Source organism: Neoarius graeffei, chromosome 2, assembly GCF_027579695.1.
Source record: "Neoarius graeffei isolate fNeoGra1 chromosome 2, fNeoGra1.pri, whole genome shotgun sequence".
Taxonomy (NCBI): domain Eukaryota; kingdom Metazoa; phylum Chordata; class Actinopteri; order Siluriformes; family Ariidae; genus Neoarius; species Neoarius graeffei.
The window spans coordinates 37,452,299-37,478,737 of NC_083570.1; the positions used below are offsets into that span (position 1 = coordinate 37,452,299).

At 43.4% G+C, this 26,439-nt stretch overlaps 1 protein-coding gene across 1 annotated transcript in view; it reads right to left on the bottom strand.

Moving 5' to 3' along the window:
* The window catches only part of sec63 (SEC63 homolog, protein translocation regulator), a 107,136-nt gene that overhangs the window by 40,939 nt on the left and 39,758 nt on the right, over window positions 1-26,439 (bottom strand). Inside the window, exons 7-12 of the mRNA XM_060914131.1 lie at window positions 24,128-24,178; window positions 23,896-24,004; window positions 16,812-16,906; window positions 14,305-14,437; window positions 1,178-1,270; window positions 941-1,086 (exon numbers count right to left, since the gene is read on the bottom strand). Coding sequence (XP_060770114.1) covers window positions 941-1,086; window positions 1,178-1,270; window positions 14,305-14,437; window positions 16,812-16,906; window positions 23,896-24,004; window positions 24,128-24,178 — 627 coding nt within the window. The remainder of the gene's footprint in view (window positions 1-940; window positions 1,087-1,177; window positions 1,271-14,304; window positions 14,438-16,811; window positions 16,907-23,895; window positions 24,005-24,127; window positions 24,179-26,439) is intronic.

Below are 26,439 nucleotides of genomic sequence, written 5' to 3' on the forward strand. Positions count from 1 at the left end.
ATTTCCGCTCAGAGTGTAAACAAACCGGCGAAATGACTGGAGCAATTTGTGAAATTGACAAACAGATCCATTTTTACCATCAAATACTTTTATCCCATATTTTGCATTTTGAGTTTTTATTTTATCCTCGGTTGGTTCAGCAACACACGCCACCATTTCGTTTATCTCTCCTCACGGTATATGAGCCGATAGCCTAGGAGTAGAGTAGCCAAATCAGAGCGTGCGACTGCTCATATCCAGTGAATGTGGATAAAATGCTACATAATACGCTAATCTATGATTTCGCAATCTTGCTGAAGCTTTTGAACAAACAAGATGGAAAATGCGCCAACACTACCGTTCAAAAGTTTGGGGTCACCCAGACAATTTTGTGTTTTCCATGAAAAGTCACACTTTTATTTACCACCATAAGTTGTGAAATGAATAGAAAATATAGTCAAGACATTTTTCTGGCCATTTTGAGCATTTAATCGACCCCACAAATGTGATGCTCCAGAAACTCAATCTGCTCAAAGGAAGGTCAGTTTTATAGCTTCTCTAAAGAGCTCAACTGTTTTCAGCTGTGCTAACATGATTGTACAAGGGTTTTCTAATCATCCATTAGCCTTCTGAGGTAATGAGCAAACACATTGTACCATTAGAACACTGGAGTGATAGTTGCTGGAAATGGGCCTCTATACACCTATGGAGATATTGCACCAAAAACCAGACATTTGCAGCTAGAATAGTCATTTACCACATTAGCAATGTATAGAGTGGATTTCTGATTAGTTTAAAGTGATCTTCATTGAAAAGAACAGTGCTTTTCTTTCAAAAATAAGGACATTTCATAGTGACCCCAAACTTTTGAATGGTAGTGTAATCTACATGAATGGGGGAAAAAATAAGAGACAATATAAACACCACCAAGCTAACACAAAACATCTGGGGATCCATGTACCTTTTTGGACATGCAGTATCTGAGGTGCTCTTCCTCGAAGTGGGGCAGCTGCAGTAAAGGTGACTTGGCCTCCTGTAGCCCCTGCACCACCATCTGAGTCAACTTCATACAGTTCTCAATCGAGGAGAGTCTGGGAGCGCGGAATCCTGTGCACATCAACCATATAAACCGTTTGGAAAATCACAAACTCGACAATAGTGTTGTACTTCTAAATCCTAAAACAATACGTGCGTATACCTCCTCTGCTGGTAGCCATCATTGTAAGCTGGCAGCCAACGTTGATCATCTCCTGGAGCAAAGCCGGGCACTTTTTCACCACAAACCGCTGGTCTATGACAGAACCACAAACGAGCAGCAATTAACACGTATGCTACTTCATGCAACAGGGAGTCGACCTTTCTCTGACAAATGTCCCGTTACTACTTTGTTTTGGACTATTGTACATCAAAACTGAAGAGAACCCCATGAATGAGGTGGACTTGGTGTAGTACTGTGCATGAAATGGGCTATAAATAGGCCTGGGTGATAAAACGATAGCAATAAAACACACTTCAACAGCAATAAGAAAATCTGATCGTTTCACTTTTATAAAAAAAAAGTAAAACGCAAACTGCCAGAAAAGCGCATGATGAATACACAAAGTTTAGTTGCATAAACAAAGCCCAAGCACGCTCCCTCCGTTACTCAAACAACCCATCATATCCCTTGATAGTGGAGCGAGTGACAGCATGGCGTGAGAAAACGAGCAGTGTTTCCCACAGGTCTGAAACATACTTGCAGTGGTAGTCGGCAGAAAGGGCTGGCATTACCTGCCAGCACAACAACGCTCTACCTCATGTGATTTCGGATCGGAGTAGAATTCGCTCCACTCGTACAACCCCAATTCCAAAAAAGTTGGGACAAAGTACAAATTGTAAATAAAAATGGAATGCAATGATGTGGAAGTTTCAAAATTCCATATTTTATTCAGAATAGAACATAGATGACATATCAAATGTTTAAACTGAGAAAATGTATCATTTAAAGAGAAAAATTAGGTGATTTTAAATTTCATGACAACACCACATCTCAAAAAAGTTGGGACAAGGCCATGTTTACCACTGAGACATCCCCTTTTCAACAGTCTGTAAACATCTGGGGACTGAGGAGACAAGTTGCTCAAGTTTAGGGATAGGAATGTTAACCCATTCTTGTCTAATGTAGGATTCTAGTTGCTCAACTGTCTTAGGTCTTTTTTTGTCGTATCTTCCGTTTTATGATGCGCCAAATGTTTTCTATGGGTGAAAGATCTGGACTGCAGGCTGGCCAGTTCAGTACCCAGACCCTTCTTCTACGCAGCCATGATGCTGTAATTGATGCAGTATGTGGTTTGGCATTGTCATGTTGGAAAATGCAAGGTCTTCCCTGAAAGAGATGTCGTCTGGATGGGAGCATATGTTGCTCTAGAACCTGGATATACCTTTCGGCATTGATGGTGTCTTTCCAGATGTGTAAGCTGCCCATGTAAGCTGCACTAATGCAACCCCATACCATCAGAGATGCAGGCTTCTGAACTGAGCACTGATAACAACTTGGGTCGTCCTTCTCCTCTTTAGTCCGAATGACACGGCGTCCCTGATTTCCATAAAGAACTTCAAATTTTGATTCGTCTGACCACAGAACAGTTTTCCACTTTGCCACAGTCCATTTTAAATGAGCCTTGGCCCAGAGAAGACGTCTGCGCTTCTGGATCATGTTTAGATACGACGACTTCTTTGAACTATAGAGTTTTAGCTGGCAACGGCGGATGGCACAGTGAATTGTGTTCACAGATAATGTTCTCTGGAAATATTCCTGAGCCCATTTTGTGATTTCCAATACAGAAGCATGCCTGTATGTGATGCAGTGCCGTCTAAGGGCCCGAAGATCACGGGCACCCAGTATGGTTTTCCAGCCTTGACCCTTACGCACAGAGATTCTTCCAGATTCTCTGAATCTTTTGATGATATTATGCACTGTAGATGATGATATGTTCAAACTCTTTGCAATTTTACCCTGTCGAACTCCTTTCTGATATTGCTCCACTATTTGTCGGCGCAGAATTAGGGGGATTGGTGATCCTCTTCCCATCTTTACTTCTGAGAGCCGCTGCCACTCCAAGATGCTCTTTTTATACCCAGTCATGTTAATGACCTATTGCCAATTGACCTAATGAGTTGCAATTTGGTCCTCCAGCTGTTCCTTTTTTGTACCTTTAACTTTTCCAGCCTCTTACTGCCCCTGTCCCAACTTTTTTGAGATGTGTTGCTGTCATGAAATTTCAAATGAGCCAATATTTGGCATGAAATTTCAAAATGTCTCACTTTCGACATTTGATATGTTGTCTATGTTCTATTGTGAATACAATATCAGTTTTTGAGATTTGTAAATTCTTGCATTCCGTTTTTATTTACAATTTGTACTTTGTCCCAACTTTTTTGGAATTGGGGTTGTACTTGCTCAGTAAATAGCTCATTATCTATCAGTGAAAACCACAGGTTGCTTTTACACTCTCAGCTAACCGCGATTTCCGATGATAAAAAGAAAAAATTACTTGTTAATTTCCGTTACGGACACGAAAACAGAACGATCACTTATGCAAACTTGACGAATGTCCTTTTAATAATCAGTTAAATAGGCGAGAAAAAAAATGAACTTGGATTCCTGTCTTTAATCAAGAGTGCAGCCTTTCCATCTGAGGGCAGTATTCATTTCACGTTCAGGTTCTCTTCCCCCACCAACAGCCCCTGCTCACACTCAGACTGCTTTGTGCACTGGCAAATCCTCTGGGCGCAGGTTTTAGTGAAAGGGCCGCATCAAAATTCAAGGTACGACGTTGACAAATGAAACAGTCATGGGCTCCTTGGGTGCGTTTACTTTACTTACCCACAGTTGCAGGGTTCGACCACTCCCACCATTCAAGGCCGCATTACCAGTATATGTACTTCACTTGGTTCCTTGTTGGACTGAGTTTATATTTATATATTAGTGTTACTTACAGAGATACAAGACTGTGCAAAAGTCTTAGGCACCTTATATACAAACTTTGCTATGGATTGCTATTTTATGGCTTCTACATTATCGAGTCAGTACAAAAAAAACATTTGAGTTTTCCAAATGTTAGTGTTCCAGCACAAAATTAAAAGTTTGTATCTGAGCAGCATATTACATATGAGAGCACTTTTCAGATTGATTAATAATAATAATAATAATAATAATAATAATAAAAGCTACTGGGTTTTGGTGAATAAATAAATTTAACCAGTGGGCGGCACGGTGGTGTAGTGGTTAGCGCTGTCGCCTCACAGCAAGAAGGTCCGGGTTCAAGCCCTGTGGCCGGCGAGGGCCTTTCTGTGTGGAGTTTGCATGTTCTCCCCGTGTCCACGTGGGTTTCCTCCGGGTGCTCCGGTTTCCCCCACAGTCCAAAGACATGCAGGTTAGGTTAACTGGTGACTCTAAATTGACCGTAGGTGTGAATGTGAGTGTGAATGGTTGTGTCTATGTGTCAGCCCTGTGATGACCTGGCGACTTATCCAGGGTGTACCCCGCCTTTCGCCCGTAGTCAGCTGGGATAGGCTCCAGCTTGCCTGCGACCCTGTAGAACAGGATAAAGCGGCTACAGATAATGAGATGAAATTTAAGCAGCGAGTGTGACAAAGTGTCCAGAAGAACTCTGGCTTATAAGAACTTATAAGATGCTCAGTAAAGCCGACAGCTCATTTCCTTATAAAACCGCACTCACTGTAATTCCCCCCCAAGCAAAGGGTCTTCTCACACCAAATATTGATTGTCACTGATCACGGCTTATTGCAGTTTACAGTATTTTTAATAGAAAACATTTCATTATTTGGTCTATAGAACTTCTTTACATGCTTATTGTTTGTTAAAACAATATCTGAAGGGGTTTTTTTTGTAAAACAAAATATCTTGCTCTAGACTTTGGAAGATTTTAATTTTATCCATCAGTGGATGGTACAATAATTACATTATTAATTAATACAATAATTACTTGTACTAGGAGCAGTATTATTGCTCAAACATATTTATTCTAAGGTGCTTCTGGTGTTTGACGTATTAAGTAGGCCTAAGTATAAAGGGCATTTGTGCAGTAAATGCAGTCTGTAGGGGTTTGGTTTTTTTCCCCTAACTGCAACAGAACTCACTTAAACTTTTGGTTAGTGGTGTTCTGGTAATAAAACAGCGTTATTATATAATGCACTGTTGTCAGATGATGACTTTCTTGATTGCTCACGTGAACCCCATGCTGCAAACCACAGCATCGCAGACCTCCACTTGCTGTAGCAACCATTTCAACCATATTAACAGTAAAAATGCATACACATCTTTTAAAACTAATAGTTAAAACATACGTAGTAGCCCCGTAGCACACTTGCTTCCAGTTAAACAGAAACCGCAGGTAAGTAAAGCAAACTCATGCAAGGCGGCAGCGATTTACCAATGAAATCAAGTCATACCTTGCGAGAGTTTTTTTCTTTGTTGTTTGTTTCGTTTTAAAAACAGGGTAAAGCCTTTACAAACAACAAAGAAAAAAAACTCTCATATATATACACTAACCCTGATTAACCTGTATACCCTGTATGCCCCCACATTTTGTATGCTGCTGAATCGCTCCTTTTTTCAGTAGCTTTGTATAAACAATAACCGCTAAATGTAATGCAATGTTATGTAAGGTGATCGCCGAGGCATTCTCATTGTGAAAAGTCAGTCACATGTACATGGACTGGCATTTAATGTTGTATTTGTTCCTTTCTATTTGTTTTTTGTCTGTTCATATTCTTTTTGGGGGAGTAAAGTTAGTTTAAAAATGCCGTTAAATGCATAGGCCTATAGGCCAAGTTTAATGACCTTGAGGTTATCAGAGGTCATATGTCGTTTTACAAATAAAAAATGAATTCAGCACCCAAACATTTAACAAACAAGGCCATTTGCTAACTTCATTAATCATTTTAGTACATTTCATTCCTTAGAAAGCTGAGAAACTGGGTTCAGCTGAGACGTTTACAGGCCCAAAGTTCAATGACCTCTAGAGGTCAACAGAGGTCAGCTAGAGCTCAGCATATTGCAGATTTGAATTCGGCACACCCAAATTGACAAAATAAGACTCTTTGTCTCAAAAATGCCTTTGGGTGTCACAATTCTGGATTTTGGTACCAGTCTATATGGGGTGGGGTATTTATTATTTATGCTTTAAATCTTGTCTACCTCTGTGTATGCACTGACCACTTGAATTTCCCCTTGTGGGATAATAAAGTTAACTTTAACTTTTTTAACTTTAAAACTTATTAAACCTATATCCTCCCATAATTTTTGTTCAATTGACACCGAATGTGCAAGAGCTAGGGGTCGACCGATAATCGGCCTGGCCGATATATCGGGCCGATATTCTGCATTTTTAGGGTTATCAGTATCGGCCATAATTTCCACCGATATGCCGATAACATGCCTTTTTGCAGCCATTTCGTTCCTAACGCGACTGTCACTGCACGTCCTTTCCTGCACTCGCCTCTCTGAGTTCAAGAACACGGTCCCGCCCACCACAACATCTGATTTGTTTGGCACAAGAGATATAGCCAATCGACACGCGCAGCTAAACACTCTGAACTGTTTCAAGGCGCCCGTATCAAGGTAAGGACACGCTGCTTTTGCCGCAATAAGTCACAAACACACAAGTTGCAAAAGCACAACATCATTATATGTTTACATTCTTCATCTACTACTCGTTAAAATTGTCCATTTGCATCTGTGTAGCCAGGCAAACTTAGCTTACGGAAGGAAGCACTTGAATTAGCCTACAACCAACTAGTCTCGCTGAAACAGCATAACGTAGGCTGCAGTCATTTTTAAATCCCCGTCTGGAAACGTTGTGAATGTGTCAGTAGTTCTACTCGAACAGTAGAATGACAGCCATACAGAGAGGCGGTCAAGGCAACTTTATAAAGCGCTGTTTGAACATTTAAACAAGCCAGGTGTGACTAGTATTTATAATTCTTGCGCAAGTGATTCTCCTCGCTAGCACTTCTGATTCGGAAAGCGATATACTCTTAAAAGGAGCAGCTGCTCCTAATAGGGAGTGATAGCCTACTTTACTGTATGTTTGATTTTACTTTTTAAAAAATGCTGCAGGCCGCTCCCTACACTTGATTTGTTATTTAAAAACTTGAAGTTGGTAAGTCTTACTTAGTTCTTAGTGTAAAAGAATCCAGAGTGTATTTTCATTTATTTTCCACTGAAAATGGTGAGCTGTAATATAGTAGAGAGTGATTTTATTTTTTTATTGGTGAATATTTATTTTATTATTTTATTTCTCATTTTATTCTAACTAATGTTTGACTTTATTGTACAAATGCTGCTGGCATCTCCCTGCACAAAATTTCATGTTCAATTTTACAATTAAACATACATTTCATGGATATGAAGGTCTGTGTCAGTGTGTGCTATGTTTAATTTCATGTGAATTATAAATATGTTTACATTTATCGGTTGCACATATCGGTTATCGGCATCCCAATTCCATAATAATCGGTATCGGCCCTGAAAAAAAAAAAAACATATCGGTCGATCCCTAGCAAGAGCCTCTTCAGACTGTACTACTACGCAGATTTTTGATTAATCAAATTGAGCCTGGAGTTCATCAAAATGTTTGACTGTAAATGGAACATATACTAGCATGCAGGCTACTGATTAACCCATAAGAGCCCAGACCGATTTCTCAATCAAGGAAAGTTATTGAGGAAATAAAATCAACTAAAACAGACAAAGAAAACATTTCTGACCTTTTATTTTTTAAAATAGCACTTTCATGTCTCAAGATCTGAAATATTAAATTGCAAATTTGCAGAACACTGCAACGCTATTACACTGTTAACCCCAAAGTTCATTCTATGCAAACAGTTTGAGTAAATACCACTTTTAAAGATTCGTTTTATTGCATTACTTAAACAGTACGAGTATATGAAGAGTATATGAGAGAGTCATTGGGTGTACTCATTTTTGTAATTTAAACAAACTAAAACTATCATGTTTTACCTCAGGCCACAGTGCTGCCCTGCTGTGATTGGCTCAAAACTCAAGACAACTCTGTGCTTGTCCGTCGACGGCTAGAGAGGAAGTTGCGCCATTTTCTAATTTACACAGAGCAATTTAAGGTCTTTGCACTTTTGACAGCAAGCTAATTAGCATGTTAGCGGCTACAGTCGGTACTCGGCACGTTAAAAGTGGGTCAACGTTGTAACGACATAACGCTACTGTACAAGCAATGCTTATTTAACGGTTACAAACTTAAGCCCTATATGTTGAAATTCCTATCTTATTCGTTCATTAATTTATCACACAGTCTTACCTCAGTCAACTTCTTCCCTCCTGTGAAAATTCAATGTCTCAGACGCGGACACAAGTGGGCGGGAGATGCGTTTGATTAAGTCTCCTGGTTGGCTGGTGATAGATTGGTGTCATTATAGCACGTCAGAGCGGTTCATGCCAGGCTCGAGTCCGATCCACCACTGATGAGTTGCCCAATAAGAATCCAGAATGTCATCAAAAGACGCATTTTTTTCCTCAATAGACGCAGGTGATGTTAAAGCCTATTGGCAGGTCACGAGGTGGACTACAAAACCGCAGGGCATCAAGGCCACTATGGCCTTACAGCAGATATTTTTTTCCAAGGGCACAAGGCCAAATTGAGAGGGCGAAATTCCTGCCCTGCCCTAGTGGCTGGGAGTTAGACAAGGTGCTATCGCAGTTTTGTGCAGAAGTGAGGAAAGAAAATGGGGAAAACGACAAACCAGACTCTCAAAGTAATGCAGGCAGCATTGGATCGGCATCTGAGACGAGAGAAATATCCGGGATCAATCCTGAAAGATGTGACTTTTCAAGAATCACGAGAAGTCCTCGAGGGAAAGCGAGAGATTTGCGAAAACAAGGAATGCTTTAGAAACTGATTCAAACGTGCAAGATAGTCTTGCGCCCTGATTGGTTCAGAAAACGTGAATGACAAAATGTTGTGAACTTGCATGGCTTCCAAAGTATGAAATCGACCCTATACATTATAAACAAGTAATCGTATGCAGGGGGTTTTCTAGAAAAATTTAGTATGAGGGCGCTCACCATGGCGAGGGAGCAAAGTGACCGGGGGCGGGTTGTCCGTCCCCCCTTCCGCCGTGCGAAGCCTTTGAAAAATTGAGGCTACAATGGGACATTCTGAGGCTATCGGAGAGGGAAATTGTAAACAAATTGTTTGTCAACATTGAAAAAGAAAAGTAATCATCTTCTGCCCCGGACGGTCTTTGGCTTTCTTCCGTTTCGTGCCGTGGGATGACATCGTTAAATGCCCAAGTGTCAACAAAAACAACTCGCAAACAACTTCTGTCAAAAGCTCCCGCGCCGGTGGGTGAAAGGTCATTCAGTCTCGAGAAATCTTGCTCTACAAGTCAGCTGACCTTGTATGTAACCCATGTCAAATCTCGCGAGAGCAGCCGCGACAAGTAAACAACTAAACATGGCGCCTCAGTCTGGAAAACGCCAATTCGGATTGTTTTTGCACCGTCTGGCGGTGTATCTACTATGATTGGAATATTTTTGGAGTAATTATAATGTATTTGATGATCAGACACATTGTCACGTGGTGTTGCTGGGATGTTTTCACGGAGAAACGATCGTTTTGAGAAAGATTGCATGTTGTGCAGTAGCATAAGTGCATGGCCTAAGTGTGACTTGGGGTTCAATCGGCATTTCGGTAAGAGGGCGCAGCGCCCCTGTTCCCCGGTTTAGACGAAAGCCTGGTATGGTTCCTTGTAAAATTAAGGATCAATTTCACGAGTGATTTCGAAGTTTTGAAATTGCCCTCGTTGCTTCATGACTTGGGCAATTTTCAAAACTTCGAAATCACTCGTGAAATTAATCCTTAATTTTACTCGGCCCCATACGATTACCGATACAAAACGCAACGGAATCGAACGAAGGTGTGTGTATTACAGACGTATAAACACAGAATCCTGTCAAGTTTCACGAAATTCGTCCAAAACCTGAGAGGAGCTGATTTCAGAAGGTGAGTACCCTCCCTGGGATGGACAGACCGACATCACCATGACATAATGCCCCTTCGGGCCTTTCGGCCAGCGGGGGATAAAAATTGTGAGGGAGGTTGATTTCAGAAAGCAAGCACACCTTGATGAAATTGCCAAAGTACAAGTTTGTTAATAATTAAGGGTATAACTCTGGTAAAAACTGCCCAAATTAAACGAAATTTCAATCTGCGTATAACTGTCATATAACAAAGCCTTTTGCCAAATTTTGTGAAATTCCTCCACAAATTGCGAGAGGAGTTGATTTCAGAAGAACGTACACCCTCATGAAATTGTCAAAAAGTTATTTAATCAAGGATCAAAACTCTGGTAAAATTCTCATAAAAGAAATTAAATCGCAATATGCATATTACCGTCATATGACAAGGCCTTTTGCTGAGCTTCGAGAAATTCCTCCAAAAATCGTGAGAGGAGTTGATGTCAGAAAGAAAACACTCATTAAATTGTCAAAGTATAATTTTGTTAAATCGAGGGCTGTAACTCTGGTAAAACGTGACTGAATTTAACGAAATTACAATATGCATCGTCCCAACATATAGCAAGGCCTTTTGCAAAGTTTTGTTAAAGTCCTCCAAAAACTGTAAGAGGAGCTGATTTCAGAAGGTGAGCACCGTTTCCTGGGACAGACCGACATCGCCACGACATAATCCCCCTTCAGGCCTTTCGGCCAGTTGGGAATAAGAACCTTTGATTTAAAATAAATAAATACATAAATAAAAATGTTAACTTGCCAATTTGAAAGAAAACAGAATAATCCATAATAGTTGGTGGGCACAAACTTGAATACAAAATGGGGAAAATGACCCAATAAAGATAAAGCATTAAAAGGGGGCGATGCGAAGTCTGGCTCCAGTACATCATCGAGCCATGATTTCTAACTCGCCCAAAAATCCTGAACACAAAAATGATCAACTGTTTAAGGGTCCAAGTCCACAATTCAGTCTTTTTCACATGTTCTCAGCAACTATTTCCTTACCGTACGCCTGTTTTCTGTGTATTTACCCAGACTTTAACGGCAACCAACCACGGTTTTAATGACCATTACAATTTGAAAGGATAATACTCACCCTTGGAATTTTTCTGCCGTTTACCATGAAACCAATAACCATTTCATCACCGCATGTGCAGCTCTGTAGGGATCCTTTCCATGTTATCAGACTCGTATAACGTTATGAGCTGGTCAGTGGCCAAAACAAGCGCTTTGCTTTGATACTGATATTTGCCCCATAGGATCACATCGCATGGCTGCTTCACAGTTACTGGACGGATTTCAATGGTTTTTGGCACGAGCAAAAATTTGGACGCAAAAAGACAGGAAATGTTTAAAAAAAAAAATCCTAGTTTCCCTTTAAATGGCATTTTAACCCATACGCTTTCATTTAGCATACACATCACAGTCTGACAGTCAGGACACTCATTACCATGTTACGTTTACTCATCCAGGGCAGAGAAAGTACACAGGAGTGTATTGGAAATGATGCCACGGCTCACGCAGCAGAATGAGAAGGATGTTTATGCTGTGAAAGAGCCTAATGGACACAGAGGCTTGTGAGAGAGAGAGAGAGAGAGAGAGAGAGAGAGAGAGAGAGACACAGGCACAGAGAGAGAGAGAGAGAGAGAGACACAGAGAGAGAGAGACACAGAGAGAGAGAGACACACACAGACAGAGAGAGAGACAGACACACAGGCACAGAGAGAGACACAGACAGACACACACACAGGCACAGAGAGAGAGAGACAGATAGACATGGGCAGAGAGAGAGAGAGACACACACAGAGAGAGAGACACACAGACACACACAGAGACACACACACAGGCGCGCAGAGAGAGAGAGACAGACACAGAGAGAGACACACACACAGGCACAGAGAGAGAGAGAGAGAGACAGACAGACAGACACACAGAGACACAGGCAGAGAGAGAGAGAGAGAGAGAGAGAGAGAGACACAGACACACACAGAGAGACACAGACACACAGGCACAGAGAGACACAGACAGACACAGACAGAGAGAGAGAGAGAGACACACACAGACATGGGCAGAGAGAGAGAGACACACAGACAGAGAGAGACACAGAGAGAGAGAGACAGAGGCGCAGAGAGAGAGACACAGGCACAGAGAGAGAGAGAGACACAGGCACAGAGAGAGAGAGAGACACAGGCACAGAGAGAGAGAGACACACAGACAGACAGAGAGAGAGAGACACAGACAGACAGAGAGAGAGACACAGACAGACAGAGAGAGAGACACAGACAGACAGAGAGAGAGACACAGACAGACAGAGAGAGAGACACAGACAGACAGAGAGAGAGACACAGACAGACACACAGGCACAGAGAGAGAGAGAGAGAGAGAGACACACAGACAGAGAGAGAGACAGACACACAGGCACAGAGAGAGAGAGAGACAGACAGATAGACATGGGCAGAGAGAGAGAGAGAGAGAGAGAGAGAGAGAGACAGACACAGAGAGAGAGAGACACAGACACACAGACACACAGAGAGAGAGACACACAGGCGCAGAGAGAGAGAGACAGACACAGAGAGAGACAGACAGACACAGAGAGAGAGCGAGAGACACACACAGGCACAGAGAGAGAGAGACAGACAGACAGACACAGGCAGAGAGAGAGAGAAAGAGAGAGAGACACACACACAGAGAGACAGACACACAGGCACAGAGAGAGAGAGACACAGACAGACACAGACAGAGAGAGACACACAGACAGACATGGGCAGAGAGAGAGAGACACACAGACAGAGAGAGACACAGAGAGAGAGAGAGAGAGAGAGAGAGAGAGACAGAGGCGCAGAGAGAGAGAGAGACACAGGCAGAGAGAGAGAGAGAGACAGACACAGAGACAGAGAGACAGACACACAGAGACACAGGCACAGAGAGAGAGACACAGACAGACACAGACAGAGAGAGAGACACACAGACAGACAGAGAGAGAGAGACACAGACAGACACACAGGCACAGAGAGAGAGAGAGAGACACACACACAGGCACAGAGAGAGAGAGACAGACAGACAGACACACAGAGACACAGGCAGAGAGAGAGAAAGAGAGAGAGACACAGACACACACAGAGAGACACAGACAGACACAGACAGAGAGAGACACACAGACAGACATGGGCAGAGAGAGAGAGACACACAGACAGAGAGAGACACAGAGAGAGAGAGAGAGAGAGAGAGAGAGACAGAGGCGCAGAGAGAGAGAGAGAGAGAGACACACAGGCACAGAGAGAGAGAGACAGACACACAGAGACAGAGACACAGGCAGAGAGAGAGAGAGAGAGACACACAGAGACACAGGCACAGAGAGAGAGACACAGACAGACGCACAGACAGAGAGAGAGACACACAGACAGACAGAGAGAGAGAGACACAGACAGACACACAGGCACAGAGAGAGAGAGAGAGAGAGAGAGAGAGAGAGACAGACACACAGACATGGGCAGAGAGAGAGAGACGCACAGAGAGACAAGAGAGAGACACACACAGAGACACACACAGGTGCAGAGAGAGAGAGAGAGAGAGAGAGAGAGAGACAGACAGACACAGAGAGAGAGACACACACACAGGCACAGAGAGAGAGAGAGACAGACAGACAGACACACAGAGACACAGGCAGAGAGAGAGAGAAAGACAGACAGACACACACACAGAGACACAGACACACAGGCACAGAGAGAGAGACAGACAGACAGACAGAGAGAGAGAAACACACACAGACAGACATGGGCAGAGAGAGAGAGACACACAGACAGAGAGAGACACAGAGAGAGAGAGAGACACAGAGGCGCAGAGAGAGAGAGAGACACACAGGCACAGAGAGAGAGAGACAGACACACAGAGACAGAGACACAGGCAGAGAGAGAGAGAGAGACACACAGAGACATAGGCACAGAGAGAGAGACACAGACAGACACACAGACAGAGAGAGAGACACACAGACAGACAGAGAGAGAGAGAGACAGACACACAGACAGATAGACATGGGCAGAGAGAGAGAGAGAGAGACGCACAGAGAGACAAGAGAGAGAGACACACACACAGGTGCAGAGAGAGAGAGAGAGAGACAGACAGACACAGAGAGAGAGAGAGAGACACACAGGCACACAGAGAGAGAGAGACAGACACACACAAAGAGACACAGACACACACAGGCACAGAGAGAGACAGACACACAGACAGATAGACATGGGCAGAGAGAGAGAGAGGGGGGGGGGGGGGGTTACCTTCTTCGATATTCTCGGACACCTCCATCCGGGCAAGGTGTGTGAGGACAAGCACACGAGCTTTCAGACTGTAGGGGTAACAAAATGGAGGCTCTTTCTTCTTCACGTTGATGTTCCCCAGCTCCCGAATCAGCTACAAACACACCGGCAACACAACGGATTCCTCAGCAAACACTGTTCATTTACAGCAGGGATGAAAATTTCACAATTTGATACAGATCATGGCTGTTGGCACGTCTCCGTGACCAACATAGGAACAGAAGAGGAAATGACACCATCAGAACAGCACACGTGCAAAAGGGAATATTTTCGTAACCAATCTCTGAAGTTGACCAGCCTCATGCTTAAGCAGCTTATGAAGAAAATAAGACATGATGATTTTCACAGTTTATTTGTTCTTTAAAAAGGGAGCCAAGCCCACGTGAAAAGTCTTGTAGCATGTCTTAAGCCAGGTACACTACTTTTAAAAAATATCAGAATAGCAGACCCTTTTGGAGTACACGACTTCGATGGATTGCGCCTGAATCTCCAAAACTCACCTCTCCGTAAAAATAAATGCGAGAGCTGTCCATTACGTGCACGCCACTATTTAACAGTTATTCCACAAAATCGAGTCGTATACGAGCCGATGAGACGTGTAGCGCCGAGTCGGCGATAAACCATGAGTGACGAGACTGAGTGGAATAACCGTTTTATTCTATCCACATTCACTGGATTTTGAGAAATGGAGCAGTTTTACTTTTTGCAAATTTGATAAATAAAAACGTCATACAAAATGTCCGACAAAATCATTTCAGCTTAGAGTGTAAACAAACCGGCGAAATGACAGTAGCAATTTGTGAAAAGTGCTATAATAATAATAATAGGGAAAAAATATACATTCTTATCAAACACTTATTCCATATTTTGTTGCTTTTTTTTGTATTTTTTGGGGTTTTGTTTTCGAGAAGAGTTTTTAATTTTGCCCTCAGTTGGTTCAGTAACTCGTGTCGCCATTTTGTTTTTCTCTACTCATGGTATATGAGCGAATATCCTAGTAGCAGAGTAGCCAATCAGAGCATGCAATTGTGTATATCCAGTGAATGTGGATAGACCTAACGATTATTCACTGAAGGCGAGGTGAAGTGTTCTAGTCCAAATACACAGGTTGATTATTTAAATGAATTAAAATAAAAAGCGATCAAAAATAATAATAATAATAATAATAATAATAAAACTTCAAAACCAGCATGCAAATGTAAATCACTTATCCATGCCGAGGCACATAAAATACTTTTTTGAAATGGATAAAATCACAATTCCACCTTAGCTTTGAACAGTTTCAGACCGAACTTCGTAGCATCTTTAGTGCTTTTAGGAACAGCGTTTTCTTTCATCATTTGTAATTCTTCCTCACTTACGGTGACAGTGATTGGCCGCCATTTTGCCGAGTCGCTTAAGGTGATTATCGAGAAATAGGCCGAATTTCTTGACCAATCAGTACGTGCGGTTTGCTATAACTCACCTGCGTATTTGTACCAATTTATTTTATTGTGAAACAAGAAAAACAAGGAACAATGTGGGGAAAACAAAGCAGCCTAAAGTGTTTAAGTCTTATTCTTATTACTTTATTATTATGGGCGGCACGGTGGTGTAGTGGTTAGCGCTGTCGCCTCACAGCAAGAAGGTCCTGGGTTCGAGCCCCGTGGCCGGCGAGGGCCTTTCTGTGCGGAGTTTGCATGTTCTCCGTGTCCGCGTGGGTTTCCTCCGGGTGCTCCGGTTTCCCCCACAGTCCAAAGACACAGTCCAAAGACATCCAAAGACCGTAGGTGTGAAATGTGAGTGTGAATGGTTGTCTGTGTCTATGTGTCAGCCCTGTGATGACCTGGCGACTTGTCCAGGGTGTACCCCGCCTTTCGCCCGTAGTCAGCTGGGATAGGCTCCAGCTTGCCTGCGACCCTGTAGAACAGGATAAAGCGGCTAGAGATGATGGATGGATGGATATTATTATTATTATGCTTAAATTTTGCCTTGCACTCCCCCACACAAATAGCAGGATGATTAACGTGTTTAGGGATCTGCCGCACATGAGAGCAGATGAATTTGATTTCCTCTCTGACTTTCATGGACCGTTTCTCTTCACTTGCAACTAGTTGAATTGACTGAGAAAATTAAGCATGCAAGGAAATAAAGCCTCCATGCTCGCTTGCAGACTGAAAATGACATCCCTGAACTATTCACATTACACGACAGGGTTCAAATCATGTAGTGTGCACGAGGCTTCTGCGGTGACAAACAGGACAACGTTAAAGGCACAGTGCGTAATTTTTGCAGCCTTCTAAGCCATCATCTTTTAAAACTATGCATGAGCAGAGCATGTTCTTACAAAATAGAAGTATTGGAAATTGATATCAATTACACACATTCATGACCGGGCTAGAAACACTTAAAAACGACAAACAGAACCTTTAACGGTACAAAATGGCAGTTTCACATCAGGATATAGCATAAACATGAACAGTCTGTACCTGCGGAACTTCAATGTTGTCCGTTGGTCTTATAATAGCTTCTTTATTGCTACGTGGGTCAAATTCGAAGGCTGCCGTCAGCACCATCACTAACCCTGTGGAAAAGCATGCAGGCATACATTCATCCAGAAAGCAAGAAAACAATCTCATATTAAAATGGACAAACAGTTCAAAAGCGGTGTGCCAGTGTATCAGAAACCCAGCTTTAACGAGATCAACTGTGAGCAACTGCTCACTTACATATTCCCCCCCCCCTCGCTTATCAGAACGCGAACAATCGAAGGAATAGGACTCTTATTATGAATGTTGACTTCGACAAATAATTAACCCTGAAACAAGTGAGTAAAGAGCAGTGTCTCTCTCCCCAAGGAGTTCACACAGCATCCTGGGAAACTCGTTTTGAAATCGCATCAAAATCCATGCTGTGCGTTTCGTAAATGCATTCAGTTGGTAAACAGGAAGTCGATGTGTGACAGACCTGAAAACTGTATACACGGTATAGAACCCCAAGCTGAAGCTCGGTACTAAATATCAAGCAGTTGTGATTTGTACGTAGTTGCTGAGGAAAAAGAAGTGTTAGGAAAATTTTGTAAATCCATGCTGTTTCATAAATACGCAGAACCTTTATTTTTAAATACGTTTCTGAGTGGATAGCATCTCCATCCTTGACTCTTGTCTCGTCTCGTCTTCTTCCGCTTATCCAGGACCGGGTCGCGGAGGCAGCAGTCTAAGCATGGAAGCCCAAACTTCCCTTTCCCCAGACACCTCGGCCAGCTCCTCGGGAAGAACACCGAGGCGTTCCCAGGCCAGCCGAGAGACATAGTCCCTCCAGCGTGTCCTGGGTCTTCCCCGGGGCCTCCTCCCGGGGGGACATGCCTGGAACACCTCCCCAGGGAGGCGTCCAGGAGGCATCCGAAAAAGATGCCCGAGCCACCTCAGCTAGTTCCTCTCGATGTGGAGGAGCAGCGGCTCTACTCCGAGCTCCTCCCGAGTGACTGTGCTTCTCACCCTCTCTCTAAGGGAGCGCCCAGCCACCCTGCGAAGGAAACTCATTTCAGCCGCTTGTATCCGCGATCTTGTTCTTTCTGTCATTACCCAAAGCTCATGACCATAGGTGAGAGTCGGAACGTAGATCGACCGGTAAATTGAGAGCTTCGCCTTTTGGCTCAGCTCCTTCTTCACCACGATGGACCGGTAAAGCGACCGCATCACTGCGGAGGCTGCACCGATCCGCCTGTCGATCTCACGCTCCATCCTTCCCTCACTCGTGAACAAGATCCCAAGATACTTAAACTCCTCCACTTGAGGCAGGACTTCTCCACCAACCTGGAGAGGGCAAGCCACCCTTTTCCGGTCGAGAACCATGGCCTCGGACTTGGAGGTGCTGATTCTCATCCCAGCCGCTTCACACTCGACTGCAAACCGCCCCAGTGCATGCTGAAGGTCCTGGTTTGAAGAAGCCAACAGGACAACATCATCCGCAAAAAGCAGAGATGAAATCCTGTGGTTCCCAAACAGGATTCCTTCCGGCCCCTGGCTGCGCCTAGAAATTCTGTCCATAAAAATTATGAACAGAACCGGTGACAAAGGGCAGCCCTGACGGAGTCCAACATGCACTGGGAACAGGTCTGACTTACCGCCGGCAATGCGAACCAGACTCCTGCTCCGTTCGTACAGGGACCGGACAGCCCTTAGCAAAGAGCCCCGAACCCCATACTCCCGAAGCACCCCCCACAGAATACCACGGGGGACACGGTCGAATGCCTTCTCCAGATCCACAAAGCACATGTGGACTGGTTGGGCAAACTCCCATGAACCCTCGAGCACCCTATGAAGGGTATAGAGCTGGTCCAGTGTTCCGCGACCAGGACGAAAACCGCATTGTTCCTCCTGGATCCGAGGTTCGACTATTGGTCGAATTCTCCTCTCCAGTACCCTGGAGTAAACTTTCCCTGGGAGGCTGAGAAGTGTGATTCCCCTATAATTGGAGCACACTCTCCGGTCCCCTTTCTTAAAAAGAGGGACCACCACCCCAGTCTGCCACTCCAGAGGCACTGTCCCCGACCGCCACGCGATGTTGCAGAGGCGTGTCAACCAAGACAGCCCCACAACATCCAGAGACTTGAGATACTCAGGGCGGATCTCATCCACCCCCGGTGCCTTGCCACCGAGGAGATTGCAAACCACCTCAGTGACTTCGGCTTGGGTAATGGACGAGTCCACCTCTGAGTCATCAGCCTCAGTCTCCTCAGTGGAAGACATGACGGTGGGATTGAGGAGATCCTCAAAGTATTCCTTCCACCGCCCGACAATGTCCCCAGTCGAGGTCAACAGCTCCCCACCCGCACTGTAAACAGTGTTGGCAGAGTACTGCTTCCCCCTCCTGAGGTGCCGGACGGTTTGCCAGAATTTCTTAGAGGCCGACCGATAGTCCTTCTCCATGGCCTCCCCGAACTCCTCCCAGTTCCGAGTTTTTGCCTCCGCAACTGCCTGAGCTGCAGCACGCCTGGCCTGCCGATACCCGTCGGCTGCCTCAGGAGTCCCGGAGGTCAACATGGCCCGATAGGACTCCTTCTTCAGCTTGACGGCATCCCTTACTTCCGGTGTCCACCACCGGGTTCGGGGATTGCCGCCACGACAGGCACCGGAGACTTTGCGGCCACAGCTCCGAACAGCTGCGTCCACAATGGAGGTAGAGAACATGGTCCACTCAGACTCAATGTCCCCCACCTCCCTCGGAAGCTGGGAAAAGCTCTCCCGGAGGTGGGAGTTAAAGACCTCCCCAACAGAGTGCTCGGCCAGACGTTCCCAGCAGACCCTCACCATACGTTTGGGCCTGCCAGGTCTGTCCAGCTTCCTCCTCCGCCAGCGGATCCAACTCACCACCAGGTGGTGATCAGTTGACAACTCAGCCCCTCTCTTCACCCGAGTGTCCAAGACATAGGGTCGGAGATCAGATGACACGACTACAAAGTCCATCATCGACCTCCGACCTAAGGTGTCCTGGTGCCACGTGCACTTATGGACACCCCTATGCTCGAACATGGTGTTCGTTATGGACAAACTGTGACTAGCACAGAAGTCCAATAACAAAACACCACTCAGGTTCAGATCGGGGAGGCCGTTCCTCCCAACCACGCCCCTCCAGGTGTCACTGTCATCGCCCACGTGAGCACTGAAGACCCCCAGTAGCACAATGGAGTCCCCAGTCTGAGCACCCCTCAGTACCTCTCCCAGGGACTCCAAGAAGGCCGGATACTCTATACTGCTATTTGGCCCGTAGGCACAAACAACAGCAAGAGCCCTCTCCCCAATCCGAAGGCGCAGAGAGGCGACCCTCTCGTTCACTGGGGTAAACTCCAACACATGGCGGCTGAGCTGGGGAGCTCCTTGACTCTTGTATGCTGCATAAATGGGAACAAAAAGATTTTTTTTTTTTGAGAGTTAAAATCAACCGCCAAGTTGGCATTTGAGCTGCCCTGCTGAGCTATGGAATCAATTTTGTGCCAAAATGTTCATACAATACTTTTGAAATATCAAACAAAAACGACAAATCAAAATACACAAAAAAAAGTCAATTTTTTTAGACTGGCAAACAAATTATTCGTGTAATCGTGCAAAATATCAGTCAATTACTCTTCAGAAACCTTTTATTTTTGTTCCGCGTCTTTCTCAGTTTTGTTTGATGTAATTTATTTTGGTTGCGCAGGGGCTTCAAAGTTTAGGAGAATAGCAGGGTACAAATAATTTACAGCAGGGTGCAAAATGGTAAAATGTCTGCCAGTGGCAGACATAATGCACGCAAAGCGTGCCGGGGGGGGGGGGGGGGGGGGGGGTTCAAAGGGGGGTGTGCCCCCCCTTTGGGCACGGAAAATTTTATGAAATGCACTGAGAAATGCTGGCCTCTGGTAACTTTTAACAGTGAAAATAAAGGGTAATCAATACTATTTGGAAACGTGAAATATGAAACCATACCTCAGTCATTTTATCAAATTTCAGAAATATTTGCAAACAAACACATAAAAAGCAGTCCGACTGAAATCCACATATGGATGATATAATAATTTTAAGTCTGATGTTGTAGTGGACATCTATTATGGACATTATTCACCATACCTTTTTCCTCTGATCTGATGTGCGTTCCGCACGACATGTTTAATGTGTTACCTGGTTAGAGTATTAGCGACGCGGCCCCTTTAAGGATGGCAACTCAGTTTGTTTATCTGATGGGGAGTGCCATCTTGTTTTTCTTCGGGAACTCGGTTTGTTTATCTGATGGGGAGCGCCGCCATCTTTGTTTTTTTTCTTCGAGTGTTTCAATAAACGACACACCGTTGCGTTGTCAAAGTGAGAAATTGACTCTTCTTTTCTAATATCGCAATTTCCACAATGTGCACTTTGACTAAGCTAAGGTGACAAGTTTCTCCAGATTCTCTAATACTATTGAAGAATATGGTGAAATCTTGAATACAGATGAACTAATTATATATATATATATATATATATATATATATATATATATATATATATATATATATATATATATAAAAAGAGAGAGAGAGAGAGAGAGATGCAAGTACGAATTTTTCATGGGGCGGGATGGTTTCCAATAGGTCATCTAAAATTGGGATAACATTTACCCGGGACGGGTATTTGAGGCAGGTCGTCTAGCTTAAGCTTGATTAGCGTTGTTACGCACGCAGTTTGTTTTTTCGAGCAGCTGTCAAACGCAGAGTCAACTTTACGATCTGCGATTATAATGTCTTAAGCAAGGCTGAGAAACGGTGGACTAAGACGTATTTATTTTTCTATATCAACACAATGACAGAATAAATTTGCGTTCAAAAATGTACTTACCTTTCCCTCTAGACCGTTTTAGCCACGCATCCAGCACGGACCAGCTTGAAACTCTCTTCGTCGCCATTTGTGAGTCACATGATGGTATGAACCATTCACAGTCCATGGAACACTCTAAGCCAATCAGAGTACGGCTTACATATGGCACAAGGGGCAGTAATGGCTGCACTCATGTCGAGGATGTAAACAAAGTTGACATGAGTGCAGCCATTAACGAGAAAGCCAGAATCGGAACCAAAATAAATTACGTCAAACAAAACAGAGACGCGGAACAAAAATAAAAGGTTTCTGAAGAGTAATAGACTGATATTTTGCACGATTACACGAATAATTTGTTTGCCAGTCTAAAAAAAATTGACTTTTTTTTTTGTATTTTGATTTGTCGTTTTTGTTTGATATTTCAAAAGTATTGTATGAACATTTTGGCACAAAATTGATTCCATACTGAGCCAGCCAGCCCTGAGTGTGTGACATCACAGCAGTAACCGGTTTTAAGGATGAGGCCTTTTACAGCTATAGGCCGAAGTCATATAAATAAAAATTTATGGTGAAAGTAAGAAATAGCGTTACCGACTTGCTCAATTAAAACTGATTTGACTTCATTGATTGTGGGTTGACTCTCATTAAAACAGGATGGGTGTTATAACTTATGCAACATACATGTACATGCATGCATTTTCACTGATAAAACGTAAAAGGCTAATTAAATAATCAGATGAACTGAGACAATCACATTCAGAAGCAAATTAAATAATCTTAAACCGCTAACTTAAACACACAATACAAGTTACATGTATTAATCTAAATGCAGGTAAACAAGTGTTGTTTTGTATCCAAATGAGAATCGGAGCTTACCCGTCTCTGTTCTCGCTTCTTGAAGGCCGACCTTGTGGCGGATTGTTTCAGAACAATCTGACTGTCAGTTGTTCGTTCAGTTCTCCATTCATTTGCTTCTTCCACGTAAAGGTGAGATATTGCTGCTGAGGCAATCATATCCAGCAGAGAAATCAAACGGCTGCTCCACTCATTCTCCATACTCAGTACTCCGCCATTACTGCTGGGCTCAGGCAATTACTAAAACCCGGGATGGGACGGGACATCACGGGTTTTAGCAACAACCGCAGGGAGGTCACTGCCCGAGCGATAACGTGTCACATCCTGTCCCATGTTTTAGCAATAACCCTCGGCTCACACTCCGGGAGAACTGGAGCAACTGAATTTACTTTACTTTTCTTGTAGTTTTCTTTTCCTTTAATTGCTGATACTGCACCCTCTCAATACGGGCTTATAGCCAACGCTCCTCAACTGATCAGAGGTTTCATACGAGTCTTCAGTAAAATGTGCAGAGCAGAGGAGAGACCACTTCGTAGGCGCCCAATGTGCCCGTGAGCTTCTTGCAAAACACGTCCAAATCTTTGCAGTTTGAACATTCTCGGGTCATGAATGCAACGTAAATCCACCTTCTGTTGTGTTGCTGTACCCACCAGCAACACATCTACGTGGCATGGTGATAAATTAGTTCAAAATGGAGGATCAGAGTTGCAGTCAGCTCTGTGTGTTTTAGTATAGCGGAAATGGCGATGAGACCGATAGACTTCCTGCAGTGACGTCACAGATGTCAAGGTCATTCACTCAGACCGCTACCTACATGAATCATTTTAATCGTAAAAGTTACTATATTAGATTTATTGTTAACGTTTAAAACTATTCCTGTGCCATTCTTGAGCTCTCAAGGCATTTATAAACAAAGAGTCAGGCCATGGTTCTGCGTATATGCTTTAAGTTTGTAAGCAGGAAGTTGATTTGTGACAGACCTGGAAACGGTATACACGGTATAGAACCCCAAGATGAAGTTTGGTACCAAGTGGCTATGATGTGTGGTTGCTGAGAAAAAAGGGTGTTTCGGACGGACGGAAAGAGGTAAACCAGCGTGCACCCCTTCCTTCAGAGCGGGGGTGTAATAAATCTCTTTGTTGCGAGTTCATATTTATAAAGGTAGGCATCACACTGGCTTTATTATTTTAAAAACAGGACAGGTTCAAAATCCCACAGTGACAGTGTTGTGTGTATGTACAGAAGAAGAGGACACCGTTTTCGTGATCTCATCTGTACCACCAAGGATATACTTCCACAAAAGAAGCCTGATTATAACGTGTATTTAAAGAAGGTTTTTGTTATGTGCAGTTTTACTCGACAGAGCTCATACCTGCCTTTCATGAGTACTTACGTTTCATGTTCATAGTGGGCGTTTTATACATAAAGTGCATGAAGAGCTGGGTTGTGTTAATAAGGATCTGATCACCGCTGTAGCGAATGGAACGGTACCACCATGTACCCTTAAAACAAAGACACACAAACCCACACTTTAAACAATGCAGTATCATTACTTAACTCCAATTTGTAAATCCAAATGGCTTGAAGCATTAGAAATTACGTATTAAAACAATTATAGATCTTACCACAACCACTGGAAGAATGACCATAAAGGCTAAACCATACACCAGCAACACCTGCAAACATTGTACACACAGTTCATTAACAGGTCATAGCAGAACAGTTTGTCTCAGATCCATGAAAAAATCATTACACCAGGCTACGGTCCTATAGGTTTAATACTCCATAAGCGCACAGCCATAAGTGAGGATTAAGTCAGGGGAAGCCATGGCCTAATGGTTAGCAAAGCGACTTTGGGACCAAAAGGTTGCTGCTTTGATTCCCTGGACAAGCAGGAATGGCTGAAGTGCCCATGAGGAAGGCACCTAAACCTCAACTGCTCCCCGGGCTGCTCTGGGTATGTTGTACATCACGCTGGATAAGAGCATCTGCTAAATGCCATTAATGTAATGTAATGAAACGACAGAGGATGTCGTTACAAGAAAATAAATCTTGAATTTTATTTCCCTTTTTGTTTAATGAAATCACAACCATTTAGTTGCGTACAGTGGTGCTTGAAAGTTTGTGAACCCTTTAGAAATTTTCTGTATTTCTGCAGAAATAGGATCCAAAACATCATCAGATTTTCACACAAGTCCTAAAAGTAGATAAAGAGAACCCAGTTAAACAAACGAGACAAATATATTATACTTGGTCATTTATTTATTGAGGAAAATGATCCAATATTACGCATCTGCGAGTGGCAAAAGGATGTGAACCTTTGCTTTCAGTATCTGGTGTGACCCCCTTGAGCAGCAATAACTGCAACTAAACATTTCCGGTAATTGTTGTTCAGTCCTGCACACTGGCTTGGAGGAATTTTAGCCCATTCCTCCGTACAGAACAGCTTCAACTCTGGGATGTTGGTGGGTTTCCTCACATGAACTGCTCACTTCAGGTCCTTCCACAACATTTCGATTGGATTAAGGTCAGGACTTTGACTTGGCCATTCCAAAACATTAACTTTATTCTTCTTTAACCATTCTTTGGTAGAACGACTTGTCTGCTTAGGGTCGTTGTCTTGCTGCATGACCCACCTTCTCTTGAGATTCAGTTCATGGACAGATGTCCTGACGTTTTCCTTTAGAATTCGCTGGTATAATTCAGAATTCATTGTTCCATCAATGATGGTAAGCCGTCCTGACCCAGATGCAGCAAAACAGGCCAAACCATGATACTACCACCACCACCACGTTTCACAGATGGGATAAAGGTTCTTATGCTGGAATGCAGTGTTTCCCTTTCTCCAAACATAACATTTCTCATTTGTGGGTGCAATTGGTCTTAAGTGATCAGTGTCATTAAATCAGTCTCATTAATAATACCATTAATTTTGGTGCTTAATAATAAATTACCAAACAGCTAAATTATGGTATATTCCAAATTATTATGATCACTACCAATGCAGCAATAATGTATCACTTACCATATTACATAAATGCCACAGCCAATAGCACACTGAAGGCAATTTGGAGGTCTTTTAGATTATGTGACTTCGAGGATATATCAGCAAAAGACAATGACAGTTTCAGAATAACTGAATTTATTATAATGATAAAAATTGATAATAGCAAAACAGTCAGGTAGTGTGTGTGAGAGAGAGCGCGCGCGCATGCGTGTGTGTGTCACCTCATGGCCTAAGGACGGGGGGGGGGGGGGGGGGGGTCACCACGTGGCTTGAGACAAAGGGATTAGCCCAGATTGCTAGTTTACTAGCTTATAACATTACTAAATCCACTGAAATCTTGGTCAAAATGTGTGTAATAATGAAATTAAAAGTGTTAGAAAGGATCGGGAAAGGGCATGCAACACTCATCTTTTAACAATTGAGAACAAAAATAGAACAATGATCAATTCAACACTGAGTGTCTACAGTGTGCACAATTAAACCGTTCTTGAGTTTAAATTCACACTACTTCATAAAGCTAATTCCTAAGACTAATTTTTGCCCAAAATGCCAGTCTTACTTCCAGTATTTTGCTCCTATGTAGGAATGCAGAGATGTTCCGAAACTTCTGGAGTTCACAGAGGTCATGGAGGCTTCCGTGAAAGCGCAGAGAATTTCTTGGTCCGACGCTTTGTCGTTCGTGAAGAAAAGTCTCCGATCAAACAATGTGCACAGTGATTAAGTCAGAAGGAATCCGGTCGCTTCTAACTTTTAAACAAACTGCTTTGGGCTGCAGTCGTAACGTTACTTATAATGAACAAATAAAAACCGGTTGTAACTCAAAATGAGTGAGACAACGCACTCACGTAGTAATTTTACCGTGGCCAGCGGAAAACACGAACGCGCGCTAAATCTCTTTTACTTGCAAGAAAGACGTCTTTATCTTGGGTG